The sequence below is a fragment of the Marasmius oreades genome, chromosome 7 (genome assembly GCF_018924745.1).
Source record: "Marasmius oreades isolate 03SP1 chromosome 7, whole genome shotgun sequence".
NCBI classification, from domain to species: Eukaryota; Fungi; Basidiomycota; class Agaricomycetes; order Agaricales; family Marasmiaceae; genus Marasmius; species Marasmius oreades.
In genome coordinates, this window is record NC_057329.1 from 2,898,632 (window position 1) to 2,918,886 (window position 20,255).

The 20,255-nt window shown below is 48.0% G+C and overlaps 5 protein-coding genes across 6 annotated transcripts; 2 read left to right on the forward strand and 3 right to left on the reverse strand.

Moving 5' to 3' along the window:
- Nucleotides 1-1,312: 1,312 nt before the first annotated feature.
- On the reverse strand, nucleotides 1,313-4,974 carry E1B28_011673 (uncharacterized protein). Its single transcript, XM_043156730.1, has 11 exons — nucleotides 4,528-4,974; nucleotides 4,328-4,464; nucleotides 3,606-4,266; nucleotides 3,512-3,545; nucleotides 2,984-3,460; nucleotides 2,762-2,929; nucleotides 2,531-2,700; nucleotides 2,306-2,470; nucleotides 2,092-2,243; nucleotides 1,891-2,029; nucleotides 1,313-1,832 (listed from the first exon to the last, which is right to left on the reverse strand). Exons 1-11 carry the CDS (start codon nucleotides 4,657-4,659, stop codon nucleotides 1,491-1,493), a joined length of 2,577 nt encoding a protein of 858 aa, XP_043006525.1. The 5' UTR covers nucleotides 4,660-4,974; the 3' UTR covers nucleotides 1,313-1,490.
- A 125-nt stretch (nucleotides 4,975-5,099) lies between these two features.
- E1B28_011674 (uncharacterized protein) lies at nucleotides 5,100-7,668 on the reverse strand. Of its 2 annotated transcripts, XM_043156732.1 has the most exons (9): nucleotides 7,481-7,668; nucleotides 7,367-7,428; nucleotides 6,819-7,298; nucleotides 6,449-6,747; nucleotides 6,207-6,395; nucleotides 5,998-6,143; nucleotides 5,858-5,934; nucleotides 5,545-5,803; nucleotides 5,100-5,482 (listed from the first exon to the last, which is right to left on the reverse strand). In XM_043156732.1, exons 3-9 carry the CDS (start codon nucleotides 7,012-7,014, stop codon nucleotides 5,305-5,307), a joined length of 1,344 nt encoding a protein of 447 aa, XP_043006527.1. In that variant the 5' UTR covers nucleotides 7,015-7,298; nucleotides 7,367-7,428; nucleotides 7,481-7,668; the 3' UTR covers nucleotides 5,100-5,304. The 2 variants fall into 2 exon arrangements, with proteins under 2 accessions (XP_043006527.1, XP_043006526.1); XM_043156731.1 differs by lacking the exons at nucleotides 7,367-7,428; nucleotides 7,481-7,668 and having other exon boundaries at nucleotides 5,100-5,247; nucleotides 5,304-5,482; nucleotides 6,819-7,066.
- A 99-nt stretch (nucleotides 7,669-7,767) lies between these two features.
- Nucleotides 7,768-11,585, reverse strand: E1B28_011675 (uncharacterized protein). Its single transcript, XM_043156733.1, has 3 exons — nucleotides 11,076-11,585; nucleotides 10,509-11,023; nucleotides 7,768-10,440 (listed from the first exon to the last, which is right to left on the reverse strand). The coding sequence occupies exons 1-3, from the start codon at nucleotides 11,452-11,454 to the stop codon at nucleotides 8,038-8,040; spliced, it is 3,297 nt and encodes a 1,098-aa protein (XP_043006528.1). The 5' UTR covers nucleotides 11,455-11,585; the 3' UTR covers nucleotides 7,768-8,037.
- A 1,295-nt stretch (nucleotides 11,586-12,880) lies between these two features.
- On the forward strand, nucleotides 12,881-14,937 carry E1B28_011676 (uncharacterized protein; the record flags this gene model as incomplete). The annotated part of the gene is made up of 11 exons (XM_043156734.1): nucleotides 12,881-13,100; nucleotides 13,156-13,342; nucleotides 13,400-13,567; nucleotides 13,620-13,703; nucleotides 13,759-13,879; nucleotides 13,934-14,033; nucleotides 14,093-14,109; nucleotides 14,167-14,198; nucleotides 14,268-14,275; nucleotides 14,324-14,432; nucleotides 14,487-14,937. The coding sequence occupies 11 exons, from the start codon at nucleotides 12,881-12,883 to the stop codon at nucleotides 14,935-14,937; spliced, it is 1,497 nt and encodes a 498-aa protein (XP_043006529.1).
- An 883-nt stretch (nucleotides 14,938-15,820) lies between these two features.
- On the forward strand, nucleotides 15,821-17,864 carry E1B28_011677 (uncharacterized protein; the record flags this gene model as incomplete). The annotated part of the gene is made up of 4 exons (XM_043156735.1): nucleotides 15,821-15,985; nucleotides 16,039-16,185; nucleotides 16,240-17,296; nucleotides 17,359-17,864. 4 exons carry the CDS (start codon nucleotides 15,821-15,823, stop codon nucleotides 17,862-17,864), a joined length of 1,875 nt encoding a protein of 624 aa, XP_043006530.1.
- Between the last annotated feature and the right edge of the window lie 2,391 nt (nucleotides 17,865-20,255).

Here is a 20,255-nt window from a genome sequence, read left to right on the forward strand (position 1 = left end):
CCGTACACAGCGGTGAACGGTCATTTATGCCCACTTGTATGCCCATAACTCCTTGCGAGACCGGTCTTGAATGTTTCCGTTTCTGAATACGCGACTCGGACATAAGTTTAGTAGTCTAAGAGACTCAGAGGATTATCTGCAATGAAGAGGGGCTGGACCTAGGATAGATATCAGACAACAGATGCCAGAGTGTACATAACTTATGTGCCGCCGTTTGCGGCGTTGGGCGCGCCCAACAGTGTGCAGTTATCAACATAGGCTGGATGTGATTCTCTCTCCAGCGTTCCCTATCCCTGCAGGTAACGAATGTCAAAAAAAAAACTCATTGATCTCTGTAGAAAAAATTACTCAATAGGTGCAGTTTACCGTCCAGTGCAAGTGAGAGAGGAAGCTTGAGCGTGATCATGAGCGGTCCGAGGGGGCTGTACGTGGCGTGAGAAGGCCGCACGGATCGAAAGAGTTCGCTATTTCGCTTGCTCCATTGTACTTATTAATAATAGGTTCCTTCTGCCTTTTGCCGCCCTTCAAATTTAGAACAACGTGAAGCGATCGCGTCCTTTCGCCAACCCTCCGCCCTACTCCTTCGTATGCCAACTGATTTTGACCTCCGCCGGGCTTGAAGGAGCTGGAGATGTTAGGAAGGAGAACAAGAAGGCATAGACGAGTTTGAAGGGAGAGAAGACCTTTAAAACGGCCCCAGCAGGCGTTGGCGTACGGGCTTGCGGCTTCGTGAATCGTGGAAACAAGTCAACAACGATGCGGACGCCATGCATCAGCCAGCTCAGCAAGAGGAAGTCATACCTATCAAGCTCTTCAAATTCAGAGTCGCTGAGATGCACGCCTCACCGGCACCGGCGCCCCGACCGTATCCGATGTCATACTAAGACTTGACGAAGACCTCACAAATCTCAAAGACACGCAAGCGCAACTCACCACAAAGGCAACAAGTTCCTGCTTCTGCTCACTGTCAAAACATGTCAATCCGACGACGCTGTTTACCTCGAAGAGGCATCAATCCGTGGAAGACGCAATATACCGAGATGCAGGGCTGGTGTTTTGGAAATTGGTGGTGCCGCAACGCGATCTCTCTTGGCCTAGAAGATAGGGCTGCTGATAATGCCCGGAACAACCAGCAGCTATGACTATCAACCTTTCTCAAACACCACGGATGTTCAGGTCCTTGATCGAAGAGATCTGGTTTCATCAACCTCGGAAAACTTCGTCGTTTCCCCCATTCTCGCCCATCATCATGCAATTCGCGTGCGCCGGCAACGTCACAGTCGAGGTAGCGTAGGAAATAGCTACACCGGATGAAGTAGTATAGAATATATTTCATGGAAAAACAAGACAAGACGGTGCAGCCGGGAACCAAGCAGGAAGATGATGTCGAGACACTAAAATACATGAACAAAGCTGTCCGTCCACCCGTAACCCGAACACCAAATCAAAAAATGGAACATAAGCACACATGTAAATCCTTCCCCGGCTCCTTAGAACAGATTATACGCTCTTCCCAACGGCACGACCTCCGCCGCCTTTTCCAGAACTTCGCCGGGTTCCCCACTCACCAATTCTCCATCAACTTTCACCTCATACTTCTCCGGGTCCACTTCAACCTTCGGTATTACATTGTTCCATTTCATATCACTCTTCTTAACTTTTCGACAATTCTTGACGGCCTCGTATCTCCTCTTCCTGCCGTGGACAGGGAGAGCAATCAGAACGGGTAGCGAGGCTTGTGAGACGAAGGTCACAGAAACGGATCTAGGGTTGAACATGGGTTTCCCATAGACCGGTTGCACGGTAGGTATGGATGCATTGGCTTCGCCCATCTGTTGATTTTCGTTTCGTCATGATTCGAAGATAGAAGGCCAATAATTGAATACTAACCTGTGCCCAAATGATGCATCCACCCTTGACAACAACCTCCGGCTTTGCACCAAAGTTCTCTGGTTTCCAAAGAACGAGATCCGCAAGTTTCCCTGCCTCCACAGAACCCACGAGGTGAGAGATACCGTGTGTTATCGCACTGGTCGCCCGCGGTAGCGTCAGTAAAGGGACGAGGTGACAAATGGAAAAGGATGATCTTACGGATTGACGGTATACTTCGCCACATATCTCTTTACTCTTGCATTATCCTTTCCTCCCCTCTCCTGGTCGTACACTGGTTCATCACCAAATTCAACCAACGGTCCACGGGTACCCCGCATACGGTCAGCCGTACGCCAAGTTCTACTTATCACCTATCAAATAAGGCTGATTTAGAAATCCTTTCAAAATAGAAGCGTGAAAGACAAGTACATACCTCACCAACCCTCCCCATGGCCTGACTATCGCTACTGATCATGCTAATGGCACCCATATCCTGTAGCACATCCTCAGCCGCGATAGTTTCAGCCCTGATTCTCGACTCTGCGAATGCAATGTCCTCGGGCAACGAGGACGAAAGGTGATGGCATACCATAAGCATCTGGAAAAGAATTCACTGAGCATTTTCCCGGCCTGGACATTGTACTTCAAGGAAACCTACATCGAGATGCTCGTCCAAGGTATTCCGCGCAAATGGCCTCGTGGGATTCGTTGAACTCGGGAGAACATTTTCTTGTCCACAAACAGTGATGATATCGGGTGCATGGCCTCCACCAGCACCTTCAGAATGGTAAGTATGGATCGTTCGGTTCTCAAAGGCTGCTATTGTAGCTATTGAAATTGGTAATCTCCGTTAGTCTTGGGAAGACAAGAGTTCCAATAAAGAACATACTCTCAACAAAACCGCTTTCGTTCAGGGTGTCTGTATGGATATTGACTTGAACATCATACTTCTCCGCGACGTCCAAACAGTTCCTAATCGCTGCAGGGGTCGTACCCCAATCTTCGTGTAGCTTGAGCCCAATAGCGCCGGCTTTGATGGTTTCTTCGAGTGCTTTGCCTTGAGAACGAGTCAGAGTTTGAGATGAACAACGAAAAAAAAGAGCCTACTTACCCCCAGAATCATTCCCCTTACCCGTAAATCCACAGTTAAGAGGCCACCCCGCCTCCTCCGCAACATCAATCATCTCCCTGATCCCTCTCTCCCCACAACAACACGTAGTGGCACAAGTCCCAGCAGTAGGTCCATTTCCACCTCCTAATAACGTCGTGACACCGCTCGCCACCGCTTCCGGGATAAGTTGCGGACAGATAAAATGAACGTGGGCATCTATACCTCCCGGCGTGACGATAAGCCCTGAAGCGGAGATGACATCCGTGGAAGAACCAATGACGAGGGAAGGGTGAACCGCAGCTTGGGTATCTGGGTTGCCGGATTTACCGATAGCAACGATGAGACCGTTTTTGATCCCGATGTCTGCTTTGTAGATTCCCGACCAGTTGATGATGAGTGCATTGACGATGACAACGTCAAGGGCTTCTCCGCAGGAACGGTTGGTTGATTGGCCCATTCCCTCTCGTATTGTTTTCCCTAGAGAATAGGGTTAGACCAACGAGCAAGAATGATTGGAATATAACTCACCACCACCGAACTTGACCTCGTCTCCATGAATAGTCTGCGAAACCGGTGTATTAGCCCAAAAAAAGGACCTCGCTAGCGACGATCCTTGACTCACCCAATCATTTTCCACCTCAATCCAGAGACATGTATCTCCAAGTCTCACTCGATCGCCAGTTGTTGGACCATACATCGCAACATAGGCTTCCCTGCCCATAGTGGTATCCTCAGTAACCTCCAACGCCCCCGGCTCGGAAGCATGTCCAAAGTTTCCTTCTATTATTCTCCTCATGATATCATCTTCTCTCATCTTCCCAGTCAACCCATCCAATAGATCGATTACCCACCCACTTGCAATGCTATTACCACCCGATATGACACGCTTCCCAGCAATATCAACCAGGACAACGCTCTTTGTTTCTCCGGGCTCGAAACGAACTGCCGTTCCGGACGGAATGTCAAGTCTCTTTCCATAGGCCTTTATTCGATCAAAAGATAGAGCGGCGTTAGTTTCGATGAAATGGTAATGTGAGCCGACTTGGATCGGGCGGTCACCGTTGTTCGTTACACGTAATTTTGTCCGATGTCTGCCTACGTTGATAGTTATAGTTGACTGACTCGGCGAGAGAATGATTGCTCCAGGTTGTTGGTGAGCTGGGAGAGGCGGTGGTATAGGGAAGAGATCTTCGGATGGAAATGGTAGAAATGAGCCATATAGGGCTGCAGCGATATTTCCCGAGTCGGTGCAAATTGGAGAGTGGACTGTTACCAGAAAGACGCTGTATTCCACAAGTCGGTCAAATTTTCGTAAAAAGGGTAATTCGAGCAAACTAAACTCACCCATCCTCAAATGTTCCTTCCACCTGAACTTCCTTCACTATCTCTGGAACACCAGGAAGTACGTGTCGCATTCCCAATATGTTTTTCCCATGTTGCATCAATTCAGCAACGCTATTTTTGCCATCTCGGATTCTTTCCTGTTTAAAGTATGTTGAGGTACCCCTATCATTGTATCAAGTAGAGCCTTCAAGTCAACGCACCTGAAGCACGCTAGCAATCAATGATACACTCTCGATCGCGTTCAACTTGACGCCGCGAGCCAATCTCTTCTGAGCGAGATGCCCCGCCTGGTGAAGGAGTAGTTTCTCGGCCTCTCGGGGTAGGAGATGCATAGCCAATTTTCAATTTCACCTTGCGTAGATAAGGGCGAAAGATTAAGAGAAATAGGAGGGAATTTGAGCTGGCAGATAAGCAAGGCCGAGATAAGCTCCCTCTACCCGCAGGGCTGAGATAAGGCTAAAACAAACCGATAAGAATAGAATATGAACAGAGGTTTTTTCCCATGTCTCGTTTCCACGAACATAACGGCTCGGAGAGCGTCGACATTAGTGATGTCTTCAAGAAGGGACTTGGATGGACGAGGTATCGTGGTGCAGAGTGCCGTCAGTGGAAGTTGGAACACAGGTGAGTCGCAACCACGCCCTTTACCCTGGTCAGAGGCAATGGCGGCTTCTCGGTGCGCTGAGCCGAAATGGTCTTTTTTAACGGGTTCGATAGTCACAACGGCGTCGAACGGATACGGTCGATCGGTAGAGTATACAATGCAGCATTAGCCCTGTCATTCTCGGTTCGAAAAGCGCGGTAGGTATTCTCGTTATCTTTGGAGATACATACAAACTAATGAAACAAGATTCGTAGATCATACTAAAAGCGTTGACACAAAAGTCCCAAATTAAAGGAAACGACAAACATATTCAGTTCTGTAAAATCAAGAGATCGTTATGACAATGAGAAAAGAGCCCTAAAAGAACCGCACACTATGAAAGAGAGATAATAAGAGTCGAGGCAAATATCGCAGCGAACCATTGCGAGAACATATTGGATGGAAGTGCCGAGTTGGAGTTGGTTTTGTTGCTAGAACTCGAAGTGCTCGTACCGGATGAACTAGACGTTGTCACAGTCGCGGTTCGCGGGGTCGACGTCGCAACGCTCGAACTAAAGGAACGGAGCAAAAATCAGTCGACTGCGAGAGACTGCACGAGTTTGAAAGTACATACATTGTTTGGGACGTGGTAGTAGTCGAGCTAACGGAATCGGAGGTGGTATTCAAAAGGGCGTTCCCACTTGCTTGATGGTTTACACTGGCGGGAGTAACCTGATCACCATTAACGTTCTGGTAGGCATCACCGAAAAGCTGGGCGAGGGATTTCGTGTTCCACCCGTTGCTCTTGATCTTAGGGTAGTTCCCCGTGAATCCCTGTACCGTTAGGTTTGTCAGCTCGTGTTCCAGGACAACGAGACCTGGTGTTTTCGGGCCTACGGAACTGGTTAGAACGTTGGAAAAGACCTGCTACTAAGAGACATTCTGACCTGTGAGCCATTTATCCATGTCAGAATTGACACCATCCAACGTCTGTTGTCCAAGACTGATTCTCCAATCAGCGGAGCTACGCAGCAGTCAGAGTAAGTCACTTCACTGATCCAATGAAGAATGAAAAGAGACGACGTACTCTCGATTCCAGATCACGGTTTTCAACCCGAATACCTCTTTAGCAATAGCTCTGACTCGAACGTCAGCGTCGCCAGTGGGAGGTCTCCACATTTTTGGTACTTTTCCTCCGGTAGAATCATGGATGATTTGCATTGTCCAACCAAGCTGCCGATAAACATGAATATCAAAATTGTATCACAAGAGGGGTCGTGATTCTTGGATACATACCTCAGCAACAATATCTTCGTTGGACAAAGATGTCATGTACGGATGTGACCATGTATGAACAGCACAATCGCCACCATAGTTGAAAACGTCGAGGAACCGCTGCGGGTTGTTGCGGACATTGGCACCGATCATGAAATGCGTTGCTATCTCGTTATTCTGTTTTAGGAAATCGACGAGAATACTCGTAGACTTCAAATGCGAGGGATTAGGAACAAGTGATCATCAGAAAGTTTGAAACTCACAGGTAGAGGACCGTCATCGAAGCTGATAGCGAAAGTACCATCGGGACCATCCCAAACATCGTCCGCAGCGCGGCATTGATACGTTGCGGAGCAAATGCCTGGCCCTGTAGGATCCTGGTTTTTTGGGTAGACTGGTGCTCCCGTAACGTCCCCAGCACTGTTCCGGGGAATGGTTGTCCTATCAACAGCAGGAATGGTTCCAGCTGCAACGGCAACATTTAATGCATCCAGCCATTCCTTCGGGGTCAAACTCTGGTCTGGGGTTTTGCCATTCGCAGGAGGGTATTTTGCTGCCCAGTCTAGTGAACAGAAACAAACCAAAAAAAAATCAAATGGTGTCCTTGACCGCCGAGAACTGACGTGTACTTGCCTGACGAACCAACTTCCGGATACTGAGCACCATCCCCACCACGCTTGAAGAGTTTGTTTACCGAGTGATCGTGAGGTTGGGACCAATCTTGGAAGTAACGACGGCGAATTTTGTGACCGTGGCCACCATGAGCAATAACAAATGACTGTGTAGCGACAGAAATGAACGCGAGACAAAGGAGTGTGTGTTGAAACATGGCGTTAGAAAAAGGCTGGTGAAAGGGGAGAATCGGTAAGAGTAAACCAACATGGTCCCTGTCCTGTTTTTAGCTGACAAACGTGGTTCGAATCGAATGAATTGGCGCTGGATGTCACCGACGTTTCCGCGTGATGGGCGTCCATTTTAATGATAAACATCAACGATCTTCCCGGTCAACAATGCCCGTTCCGTGATCTAGTTACGCTGGTGAATCCCTTCGTCGCAACAGGCTGAGTATGCATACTCAGATCACGGATCGCGGCTTGATTCTTATGCGGGTGCCTACATACATATGTCGAGTCTCTTGAACTGCCTTTGACTCGGACTTAGACAGTCCGTTACTTGCTTACCTAGGTTGAGAGCGTTAATCTTATTCATATTCTCAAATCAGCATCACGCGGCCACAGTAAGTCTGAAAGACATATGTCAGTTATCGTAGAGCTTAGGAACAGATTCAAACGCACCTTGTGGACGTCGTTCCTTTGCGCGGGTACTCATCCGAATTAGGCCAGATTGACGCCCTTCGGACGTTAACCACCAGCTTGAACATGCAGTTGCAGGGACTGTTTGGGGCAGGCATGCTAAGGTTGCACAAATCCGTGTAGGACCAGCACAAAGGCACAAAGATATGAAGTTGGGAGTTGAAAGACTTGATGCGCGATGGCGCGACGGCCGTACCGGAACATCGTTTGGCGCCAGATCCACATTCCCCAATACCGTCTCCTTGGGGATCTACTTAGGCGCCCGCGGATGGGTGAAATCATGTGATTATCGGAAGTACATAGTACCATACAAACTTACATCCTTCGCTTGTTCTTCTGGGTATTGTACAGTAACCAAAGACATGTAACCAAAGACATGTATCAAAAACTCTACACGACTCCCGTGTATCCCTTGCGTTAGATAGAATATCCGTGTGTGTCAGACTTACGGACGGAAAGAACAGAGTAGAAAGTCACCCAAATAACCTACAAAGAAAAGGAAAAGAAGGCACGAAAAGCCCCGAAAAAAAATTAAAGAGCTACCAGTCGAACACGTCACTCCTCCAACCTCCCCACTCTCTGTCCATTTGAGGTTCCTTGGGTCCCTCAGTTTCGTCCTCCTTATACCGAACCTGACGTCTCTTCCTCCCAGTCCCGTTGACACCTTTCAGAATCCCCCTCACAGTTCCAGTTACTATCGCGGCATCCTCAACCACTTTAGAAGACGACTGCGCAACAACCTCCTCCGCAACATTCTCAGCGACTCTACCAACTGGTACCGGAGCGTGAGGTTCCGCTTCTGACGGAATGATCTGAGGCGTGAGGCCAACAGCGATTTCAAGCTGAGGAGAGACGGATCCAGACCCAGACGTCGTCGTATTCTCCTCAGAAACCTTGATGTCAACGCCGGTCAAACTGACATCGACGTCGGTCCTAGTTGGAGCGCTGCCAGCATCTCGTTCTTCTTCTTCTTGCAGGGGAGAACTCGAACCCACAAGCAACTTCCACCACCTTCCCTTATCATCCTCACCCCCCTCATTGCCCTTGAATGTGCCCATCAAGTCCAAGATCCTATTCCCTCCCTCCTCCAAGATTGACCGAAGCGTTTCTCCAGCAACACGCTCCGTCTCGACTCTCGCGACACGCTGAGCAAGTGGTATGACGAGAGGGTCCAGAACGCAAGAAGTGAGGAGCGGATGTCTGTTGGACGTACACAAGGCGCCAATATGTATACTCCGGGGAAGGGTGAGAACAAGGGAGTGTATCTTGAAACCTCTTTCTGTCTTTTGGTTTGCAGAACCGAGGTTGACTTCAATGTCCATATCAACCACCCCACCTTCCTCTCCGTTCCCAGAGTCGGTGAGAGCAACATCCAGGTCTAAAACACCCTCGTCCCGATAGCCAAGTAGCCACCACAAGGTGTAGTTCACATAGTACGCGATATTCTCAAACGAGACAATCCGCATCTTTCGACATTGGGGAGATAGATTAGGGAGGCCGACAAACAGGCCATCCATCTTCACATGGGCTCGACTTGACGTTGAAGTCGACGTTGCAATACACCTTTGCCTGTCATATCTCTTCCTCGTCGGAGAAGAATCGACCAAGGGCGTCCTTTCATTCTCCTCGTCAGCAACATCAACCTCACGACTGAAATCAATCACAACCTCCTCCGATCTCTTCACAGAAACACTTCGGGGTGTCAGGAAATCCGCAAACCAATTGTCCTCCCTCACATCACCCCCATCAGTAACAGAAGATGATGGTGTAAACGTCGAGTACATCGAATTTTCCAATGGTGACTCGCTCCAGCTTGCCCTTCGTGCGGAAGATCGTCTGCTTCGATCGCCCCACCAATACTCTTCCTCTTCCTCAACTGGTCTATCCCAAAATTCCCACCATCGCTTTGATACCCGTTTCTCGACATCGACATTCACCACCATCCCGCGCAGGTCAACGACAGTCTCGAGCGAAGGCATCTTCAGTTCTAGACGTGGAAGCGGAAGCGGCAGAGCAAAAGCAGAGGATGAGGAAGAGGGCGAAAGGGCTCTACCGATGATTCGGGGCAGAACATGCCCAATAATGTCGGTGATAAAACGAAGATGATGAGATCCCAAGTGCGCTGCTGACGAGCCCAAATCTAAGACAGATTTTTCTGAAAAGTAATCCAGGAAGTCAGTTTCGAGTAGTTTGAAAGTATCAATCAGCCGTCTGGTGGGTTTGTCATTCTCTAGAGAGGTAATGAAAGATGACAATTCGATGATGAAGGTGTGCAGGTGTTTGCGCTGCCGTTGCGGTAGAGGAAGCGGGCTTGAGGTTGGGTTCATATCGCTATCGGAGACGTGTTGGTGTGTTTCCTGCGCTGCGACCGCCCAACGCTCCATTAAACCATCCAAATCCTTCGTGAATGCTGATTTCCCATCTTTCGTCACATCTTCTATGTAAGCTGGATTATCGAAAGCTTGTTTCAGGACAGCGATGGACGACTTGATCAGGTTAACATCCGAGTTTCCATCCTGTGTGAATCCTTCGTGATGCAAGTGTTCTGGCAGAACATTTGCGTCAGTCTCCGCATCTTCATCTGTCCGAGTCCGATCTTCCTCTATGTCCTCAATGACTTGTCTGAACGCTTCAACTACTCCATCAAATGACTTTCCTCCGGCCAGTCGCTGAAGAAGAGCTTTCAGGTCCGATATCGTGGTTGCGAGAAGCTGATCGGCGGCCTTAGGACAGGGGCGGGTTGGTGAAGAAGAGGGGACAGAAAATATTCGCAAGGATGGAGGTAGATCTGGAGATATCTCTACTCGTGACTCGGATGGCGGGTCGACTGTAACAGTAGGCGAGTTCGGTGTAGCATCTTTGATGAAATCTTCACCGAGCGTCAAGATGGAGCGTACGGCCGCGATATGTTCGGGGCGGTCGACGTGTGCCACTAACAAAATCTATGAGAAATGCGAAGTAAATTGTTGAATAGTGTAACTCGACTCCAGAAGGAAGCAAAGAAACTTACCTCTCTCAAAGTTTCAATGACTACCTGTCGCCTTTCAGACTCACTGAGCTCGTTTGACTGCCTTGTTTTGCCTTTATCTGGCCTTCTGTCCGAGGCCAGTTCATCAATACCCTTGGAAACTCGATCTGCCCCTTCACCAAAAGCTCTCATAGCATCCTGCGGCTGTCCATCAACAGCAAGAGCTGTAGCTTCTAGGGTAGTCTGCGCAGCTGCTTCGAAGCCCTCCGCTAATGTATCCACGCCATGCACAACCGTGTCAACTTGTTCAATCGCGTTCTCTACTCCATGCACGACATTCTCGATATTTTCGGCAGCTGTTTCCACGTTCTGAGCGACGGAAGAGACCCTATTGGTGATATGCCTGGTGAAGAGTAACAGTAGGTTGGTTGCGAGCATACGAAAGGCCGTGGAGGTGAGAAGGAGGCGTATTATCGACACATAATCGTTCTCTGGTTTTTCCTGCGCTTGAGATAGAAGGCGAACTTTATGAACGATGGTCTGAAGTTTGGAGTCGTCTAATAGCAACCATTTAGAGGAGAAGCAACGTGAATAAGATGTATCACTTGCAATTCTTCTCTATTCCCCATATCATTATCGCTTCAACCATTTCTCTCAAGTCCACGAATAATCTCCTGCCTTGTTCACTCATCCCTCCTTCGTAATCCCTGTTCACGCCAATAGCATCCAGCAACTTCAAACTACATCTCAACGCCCGATTCAGTTGTTTCTCAGACGGTATCTTGCCCCTCTGCAAAGCCTGAATAGTGTTCGCCCATCTCGTTTCGTATTCGTAATACCTCTCTCGGGCGTTAGCCTCAGCTGCAGCCCCTAGAAGAGGTCGCCGTTCATCGTCGAAGCCGAGTTTTGACCTTGAGTCAGAAGTTGATGTCAAGTTTCGAACTCTACGTCTGCGTTTCGCACGAAAGCAAGAGGTGCATATGCCCATAGCGGTCTCAGCACGAGATAGCAGAGGAACATGAAGCTTGTGAATCGTCGTTTGGGACCCGTGTTAACGCGGTCAGAAATGACGTCGGGTGAAACATGATTCTCACGCATACTCACTCTATTCCATCTTGCGAGTCTGTAGGAGCTGAATTTCGTCTTCATGTTTACACCTCGTATTCCATTGCAGTGACTATGACCGCCATGTATATATGTGCTCGGTTATCAATGAGTATGCGAGGGCCAGGTGACCAACTTCAAGAGCGCATCTTCAAATTTCCTAAAACATAAACCAGGTCGGTCAAACGTTTCGATCGAGATGAGTTGGCAACCCTCAAAATTGCCTCTTTGAAACTTTGGAACCCATTGGCATGGAGAGGTCATGGGAATAAATCATAGGCTGTTCATCAGCGTTCATCTCAACATCTCGCCAAATGGCCAACCATCGGTTCTACCTTGACGCACATTCGACTAAGACGGAGAAATGCACAACAGCTCATGCTGTTCTAGCCAGAGTCCCATGCTTTTCCAAATACTCCAAACTCACGACTGGGCGGACATCTTTAACGAAGTTCTCCAACGATGAAGGAAAAATGACATCCATCCATGATCCCGAGCCCCAACTCCAACGAAACCACCCAAGAGGACACAAAACCATCCACCACCATTGACTCGAATGCTCGCTAGGCTATGTCCGTAGATTTGTCCAGGAGGAAACCTTCAACTAAAATTAAGATTCTCAATCTCGCAGCCCGTTCAATCTAGCCCTGGTCGTGATTACCATGACCAAAGGTTCGCCATGGGATGTAAGATCTACAGAAAACGATATTCGGGTTTGGGCACCACCGATTTTGCTTGCGACAATTCGCTTCACCTTCTTTGGTGGCACGTCTTCGTGATGGAAAAAATTGAAACATCATACCAAGGCCTCCCCGTCTCCAGTTCTCATGAATGCTGGATAGGTCGATGTCCTTAAATCCCCTTTTCTTCTTCTTTTCAGCCACGAGGTTTAGTTATCTGAAGGCGACGGAGGTCTCAAGGAGAATGGGTTGGGTCGAAGCTGAAGGTGCACTGTCTTTTATCTCTTCGTTCTAACATCGGTCACTGAGTTATCAACTAGTACAGAAAATGCAAAGGATCGAAAAAACCCTCTTTCTCTGTTCAAGCTTTCGCTCCAATTCCGCCTCACAAACCTCCCTAACGGTAGGTGTTGCTAACGTTGTTAGTGCTATCACAAGCCTCTTGCCCGTCTCCGACCCCTTATTAGCGCCCGGTAGTGATTTTCTCTCTTTTGTAATTACCTTAACTACCTCCCTATTTCAACAAAATATCTGCTTCACTGCTTCAATTCATAAAAAACGCGCCGTGAAATTTGAAGTAGAAAGAACGCGTTCTCAAGGAGTCGTGTTGCGGCACCTGCCGGCTAGCTGATGAACTATCCTTCATTCCATATTGGACTCTGGTGTTGTTCTCTATCCCGCAACCTCAGAAATTTCCAACTCCGGAACATGGCCCGTAACGCTAAACGGATGCGCAGAGCTAGCATTACGGCGGTAAAAGGTCTATCAACGAGAGCTACAAAAAAGGTCAGAGTAACTGGCCCGGAGGACGATCTCGTGGAGGCCATATCTATAGCTTCTACAGAACATGGTGATTGTCTTTGCCTGATTTCACGCTGAAATTCATATTCATCGCGTTCCTCTAGTCGCCGTGACTGCGAGTACGAGTAGTACGTTAACAAAGGCAGGAGGCAAACGGAAAACTTCGAAAGCGTCAAAAGAAATTGATCTTCAAAGTTTACCGATTCGAACTGCTTCACTTTGGAAAGTCGGAGCTCATGTGTCTGCTGCTGGAGGAGTGGAGAATAGCGTGCTGAACGCCGCAAAAATAGGGTACGCTCCAAACAAGCATACGTTCCTATGAAAAATATTCATTGACAATTTTTTCAGGGCAAATTCCTTCGCATTGTTCCTCAAATCCCAGCGAAAATGGGTTTCACCTCCTCTGACCGACAGTAGCATCTTGCTATTCAAGGAACGGATGAAGCAGTTATCCTACGATCCCAAACACATTCTTCCGCACGGCAGTTATCTCATTAATTTAGGGAATCCAGATCAGTATGCATATTGTTCACTGACTTAGTCTGCGAGGGCACTCATCTTCCTTTAGGGATAAACGTGAAAAATCGTACGAATGCTTTCTCGATGACCTGAAACGATGCGACCAGTTAGGATTGTTACTGTATAACTTTCAGTAAGCTGTGGCCTTGGAACAGGTGAGAGGCGGTATTGACGCATTTTCTGTTCAGCCCAGGTTCAACGTTAGGCTTAGTACCTGTTTCGACTTCAATAACGCACATCGCCGAAAGCATAAATCGTGTGCATAAGGATACTCCTGGATCTAAGGTTATTGCAGTTATAGAGAATATGGTAAGGAACAGCGGCTTCTTGTTCTCGACTGGCTGATGATTCGCGTGTTTTTAGGCTGGTGCTGGAAATGTAATTGGGGGTGATTTTGCGCACCTCGGGCAAATTATCGACCAAGTCGAGGACAAGGCGAGAGTTGGCGTATGCCTGGATACTTGTATGCCTTCTTTTCTCTCTGATTTCCGTTCACATGTCGACTTGTCTTCTTCTACAAAGGTCATATGTTTGCTGCAGTAAGCGGATCGTAATTCTTTTTTTACCCGGCCTGGGTTGATATAAACTTTTCGCAGGGATATGACGTTCGTACGAAAGAAGGTTGGGAGTAAGCGCTGTTAACTCTCACTCCTTCCATACCAGCATGAACGTTAACTCACTTCCTTCGTTGTTCCAGCACAATGAGTGAGTATACTTGTGAACTTCCTTCACGTCTTGTCTCAAAATCTACAGTGCATAAGTTCGATACCGATGTGGGGCTCAACTACCTTCGGGGAATGCATCTTAACGACTCAAAGACCCCATGTGGGTCAAACAAAGACAGGCATGACAATATCGGAATGTAAGCCTATGTTTATCCCTGGTTTGTACCCTCTCTAACACACTCCTGGCACAGGGGCCACCTTAAGCTCCAGACTTTCCGCCACATCCTCATTGATCCTCGAGTTCAAGACATACCCCTCGTTCTTGAAACTCCCAGCCATGAGGAGAACACGGGGAACTGGGATGTATGGAAGAAGGAAATAGATGTTCTGAATCGATTGTCCTCGGAACACGTTCCCGGAGGAACCGCTGCTGCGAGGAAACATGTCATCCAGGATGCAGCTTCTTCCAAAGATGTCCCTGACTCTGATGTGTCCGCACGCAGTGACTTCCATCCGGAAACTTCGCGCTCTGACGTGGACAATCTGGAAGTCTGGACGAATGAAATTGAACAGGCAGTGAAAAGTGCAGGGTCAATTCGTACGAATGGGAAGAAGACCCGAGTGAAGAGGAAAATGTCTAACAGGGGAAAAGATGAATCGGAGGATGACCTGGACGAAGATGCTGGTGAAGACGCGAGTTGAAAGGTTTCCGTACGTTGTGATTCGTAGTAATTCTACGGAATTGTATGTCTACAACTAACAACATGAAGCGTTTCAGGTGTCACTTACTTTTACGTGTCCATATCGTCTCGGTTAGGAGATCGGCGGCCATGAACAAATACGCCCCCCAGGGTTCCAAATAACGACCATTTCGGATTCTGACTTGGAATTCCACCAGCGACATATTGAAGCTAAGCGACTGGGAAGTTAGACGTTGTTTATCTTACGAATTGGATGTCAGGTCGCTAATCCATTCCCGTGCAACACATACGATTCCTTATTTGTTTACTTCTCGGGGGTATGATTAATCTCTTTCCTCGCTGTGGTCACACACAGCATTGGGCATCAAGAACAAGCTGTTCCTCGGATGTGCAGCGCGGAGTCCCTGACCACAAGGCGCCGTGGTTCATCCTCACGACTCCCGAGCTGGTGCCAGCTTATTTTCTAGAACCTGCTAATCTCTGCGCTCAGGTTATGAACGGCCTTGATTCGAAGTCTGACGATCTTTGATAGGCGCACATTCAACATTAAATCCGTCTACGGACTGGAAGCTCAAGCTTTTACCTTCATTTCATGATTGCGGCAACCTCTGTGACTATTGCGTTTCCGGTAAACAGGCATCAGGCGACTAACGCTTCCGATACACAGACAAAGGATCATCCTTTATTATTCAAGCTTCGTCATTGAAGTAAGTTAATCATGCATGTTTCATTGCCGTTCTACACTGATCAAGCACGTACGCAGTTTCCGAGATGCAGCGTGTAAACATAAGGTGCTAATTTAAGCGAAGGATCCATATAACGATGCTCCAGGTCGCGATAGATCTCCCACTTCCTACTGTTCCTTCCCCACATCTACGGTCTTTATGGCCTCGTTATTCAGTGACGAGGATGGCTCCCATACGCATGTAAGGGCCGCCGGGAGCACAAGGAACGGAATAAATGGAATAAACCACAGAAACTCTTTTCGGTCAACAAAAAGTGGTATGAGATTCAAAGACAAGAACGGCGAAGACGTTGGCGAGCAACCGGTAGGATATGTTTCCTTCATCGATGGCTTCGGTGTTCAACTCTGGTTTCATAGCCTCGCATGTGGAAGGAAGGTGACCCTTACCGTTTTGCCCCACGGCGTCGTGGAGACCCTTGGGAGGAGTGTTTGAAACGCGTGGACAATTACGACGACGAAATGTGTCGAGGGTGGAAAGAGGATATCGACACTCTCCTCGTTTTCGTACGTCTCCTCTCTCTGACATGTAGGCTGCCAACCTCATCTTTCTTCAAATAGGCGGGCTTGTTTTCTGCGACTGTAACGGCCTTCACGATCGAATCATACCGCTGGCTCCGAGACGACCCTGCTGATGACACAGTCCGTGTCCTCAGGGAGATTTCTCAGAAGCTTGACCAGAATATCAACAACACGATATTCGCCGCCGTTCACACCCGCCCGAACGGCTCGTTTGCTGCCCCATTCTTTGCTGTGCGAATCAACTCAGTTTGGTTCCTCAGTCTTATCCTCTCCCTTTCCACAGTAATGCTCGGAATATTGTGCAAACAGTGGATCCGAGAACATCGGAGGGACACCCCATCTGCATCACCGAAGGAGACTCTGGAGTTGCGTCAGATCCGATATGAGAGTCTGGAAAGATGGGGCGTTCTGACACTACTCTCCTCCCTCCCGCTCATTCTGCAGCTCGCATTGATATTGTTTTTCATTGGGCTTCTTGATCTGCTTTGGTCTCTCGATTTTATCGTCGCAAGTCTGGCATCATTCGCGATCGCAATCAGTGTGTTTATCCTCTTTATCACGACCATTCTTCCCGGCTATTACCTTCTAATATCGTCCTCGATCGTTTTCTCGGACAAAGTCTATATTTGTCCCTACAAGTCACCACAGGCGTGGCTCAATTACCGAGTTGGCCGGGTTCTGTTTTCTTGTTTCAAGAAGGACATGATGGAATATTCCAGCTGGGCATCGAGCGATCTTCACCTCATTCGAAATCATTTCCCCAGTAGTCTCAACCCCAGAGAGTACCTTCTTAGGGGACTCAAATGGATGATCGAGACCTTTAGCGACAGCACGGTCATGGCCAACCATATTTTCTACTGTCTACAGGGCCTCCCCACACAACTGGTTGCCAGTGCGACCGGGCAACCTGACGAAACGTCGCGAGATGTGATCTATTATAATTTCTTCAGAAACTCCTCCTGGGACCCAGATATAGGACGTTTCCTCGCGGAGCTGTTTCTTCGTCAGGTAAACAGCTCTGCTGAGGGACGGAGGGGTATCAGCGATGCTCTTGGCTCGTTTTGGAATTTAGCAATCATGGATTTCGTAGGAGAAGGTAAGTCGGCTCGTGATTCCTCCATGATTCCTTCATGATTCCTCCTCTAATCCTTACTCTAGGCCTCATTCCTGAACTCCAGAATGAACTTCTTTATCAGATCATCACATCTATGAAGCAGTATTGCGCCGATGGTCGAATCACTCTCTTCGACATGAACCCAATCCTCGTTGTATGCCGAGAGCTTTGGAAACACCCCTCTCGTCCAGTTCGACACTGGAGTCTTACCATCCTCGATGATATAGAAAATTGGTTGACCCGAATGCAAGACGACTTACGTGTGGACCTTATACCCAGTCTGGCCGCATCCGTGACAGAAATTATCCACGAGGAAAGCGAACTCGACCCTGCGTCGGACTTTATTTCGCCTCGAGGTGCGAAGTTTGTCAGGCTCTTAGATGAATATGCTGTGTCGAAGGGCATCGACGTTGATGCCTACTCGCTTCATGACATACCATTATCCTGGAGGGATGCCAAGGCAAAGATTCTGAATCTGATTGGCCTAGGCGCGGACTATTTTGACCACGACTTCGGAATGGAACGAGAGAAAAGGGAGACGCAGAGCTGATATCAAACCCTTTCTTTTATCACTGCAGTCTAAAACGGATCCCTACCAAAAAATACAGGAATTAGATTAGATACCGTATGTTCTACATAAGTTTGAATTTACAAGTTCGCTACGTAAAGGACAACTTAATTGTAGAGATTCATATTTTACTCATGCCCCAACATCATGCGTCCGCGTATCCCATGTGCTACTACTGATAGCTAGCACTGTCGTTAATACCACATCGTTCGGTTCAGCTGAAGTATCTTGCCCTCCCAACCTGTATATGTGAAGAATGAGACGGCATCCCTGTCAACTGTCAGGTTGAATAACCAAAGAAATACTGAACCCTAGTGACGACAAACCGCACAAGACATAATTGAAATAAAAACACTATGAGACCGTCAAGGCAGTCAGTCGTCAACCATGAAGCCAAGCTGCACAGTAAACGTTTGAACTCACGGGAAGACAAAGATAGCCGCTAGTCCACTTCTATACGTGCTGACGATGATCGAAGTCAACGTTCCTAAAAAAGTATGGGACAGCCGGATAGTATCTTCCATTGGGTCTACGCACCGGATACGGCTAAGAAGACAAAGAGGGCATCCCTGTTCAAGACCGAGGCGAGTGTCGAAGTTCGCGGCCAGAAATCCTCGAGTGACCACGTTTTTGTCAACGTGAGCCAACAAAGTGTAGCTTGTATGGCCATTTCACCGAAACTAAGTTAACACAACCCCCATGAACGAATTGAACTCATAAGTGGATGAGATAGTGCAAATGCGAACTCGACTTACACGAATACCGCAATTCTTGGCTCATGATGGAGTTGAAAAGCCACTATACAGATATAATTGAACCCTATCGAGCTATGACGCATATCCCACAATCGAATCAGAAGGAACGTTATCGAGATTAATTTCAGGAGGAGTATAATCCCAAGGAAGGACGCCATTTCTCGACTTTTGTTGTAGAGGGCGTATACTGTCGTCGTCTTAGTTTGAATCAAAACGTGAATGAAAGCGTCAATTGTTCACCTCGTAACATAAGAATGGCGTCCAGTAACAGAAGCGAAAAGTGGGATACAAAAGTCTTGAATACCAAGTGCATAAAGCAGACGTTAGGTGGGATTGTCGTGTATCTATACTTCCAGATACTGGCAATAACAATATCACAACTGAAACTCTGACTTGAAGATATTTCACCGGCGCCATTTTGCAAACCACTTACATTTGAGCAGCAATGGCAAAATACCTGGATAGCAGGAACAACCAATGAACGGGACTCCGAATTAATTTTGTGGGTGACCTAGAAACCAGTATGCAACATGCCGAGTGAGAACGGTGTGTTTCAGTGGAGAATGCAAGTGACTCGCTTCCAAAAGAGATCCCATTCCGCCTTTCGAGTGAGATGCATATCAATGAACGTCAAGCTCAATCCCAGAACTGGGCGACATCCGGAATGATGGTAAGTCCACCCCCACCGACGGCCAACTAATGAATGTAACTCACCTGCAGCTGAGAGTTGGGCGTTCATCGGGGCTGAGCAAGGCAATTCCTCCAGGGTGATTGTCAACTATATATATGACGGTCAAGTAATTTTCATTGACAAAACAGTACCCGCCCGACCCTGGCATGCCGCCTGAGCCTGAGCCTCATGAAGATTGCCTGCCTGTTGTATTCCTATAACTTTCATGACGTTCGTGGGATGATTTGAGACGATTTGTAGTCCTTCAGCTCTAGCTGTACCCCGCGGAGAGACCCGTCCCTCGTGACCACGGTGGTGAACAGTGAACTGAACAGGAAGCGTTATCGATGAATGTGTGAACTCGTCCTTTAGCCTCAGATGGTGGCAATAACATCCCTTGTCAACAGGCCCCCCGCCAATCTTCATTGATCCCGCTTTCCTACATCCGGAGTTTCAAACGAGGTAGATTAATAGATTGAGGGTAGAACGGATGAGCTTCCTTTCCCCTCCAGTGAGACAGAACTGAATTAGATTCCTTCTTTGACTCTTCCATGCGGAATGAAGTAACAGGGTTCGGAACTTGAATGAGTGACATTCAACTTGGTGTCGCGCTGCTGCCTGCAGTGAGCAGCCACCCTCGACAAAAAAAGTCTCATTATACACGAACTGAAATTGAGAAATGAACACACAATTCAGATCCGCCAAGGTTTCCGAGATTTGGAGCGAAGAAACGCGTTCGCGACGAGCACGCTGCAAAAGGTAATAAATGTAGCACAGAATGATGTTATCTGGTCCGGTTCTGGATCCTATTTTTAAGTGCTTGCAGTTCCAGTTCGAACAGATGAAACCAAATGGAACCGATGCAGTTCCGTTGGATTTCAAGGCTGATAGACCGCCTGCCGCACCATCGACTGGTGTCGGCGTTCAATTTTCAATCGGCGTTGTAAA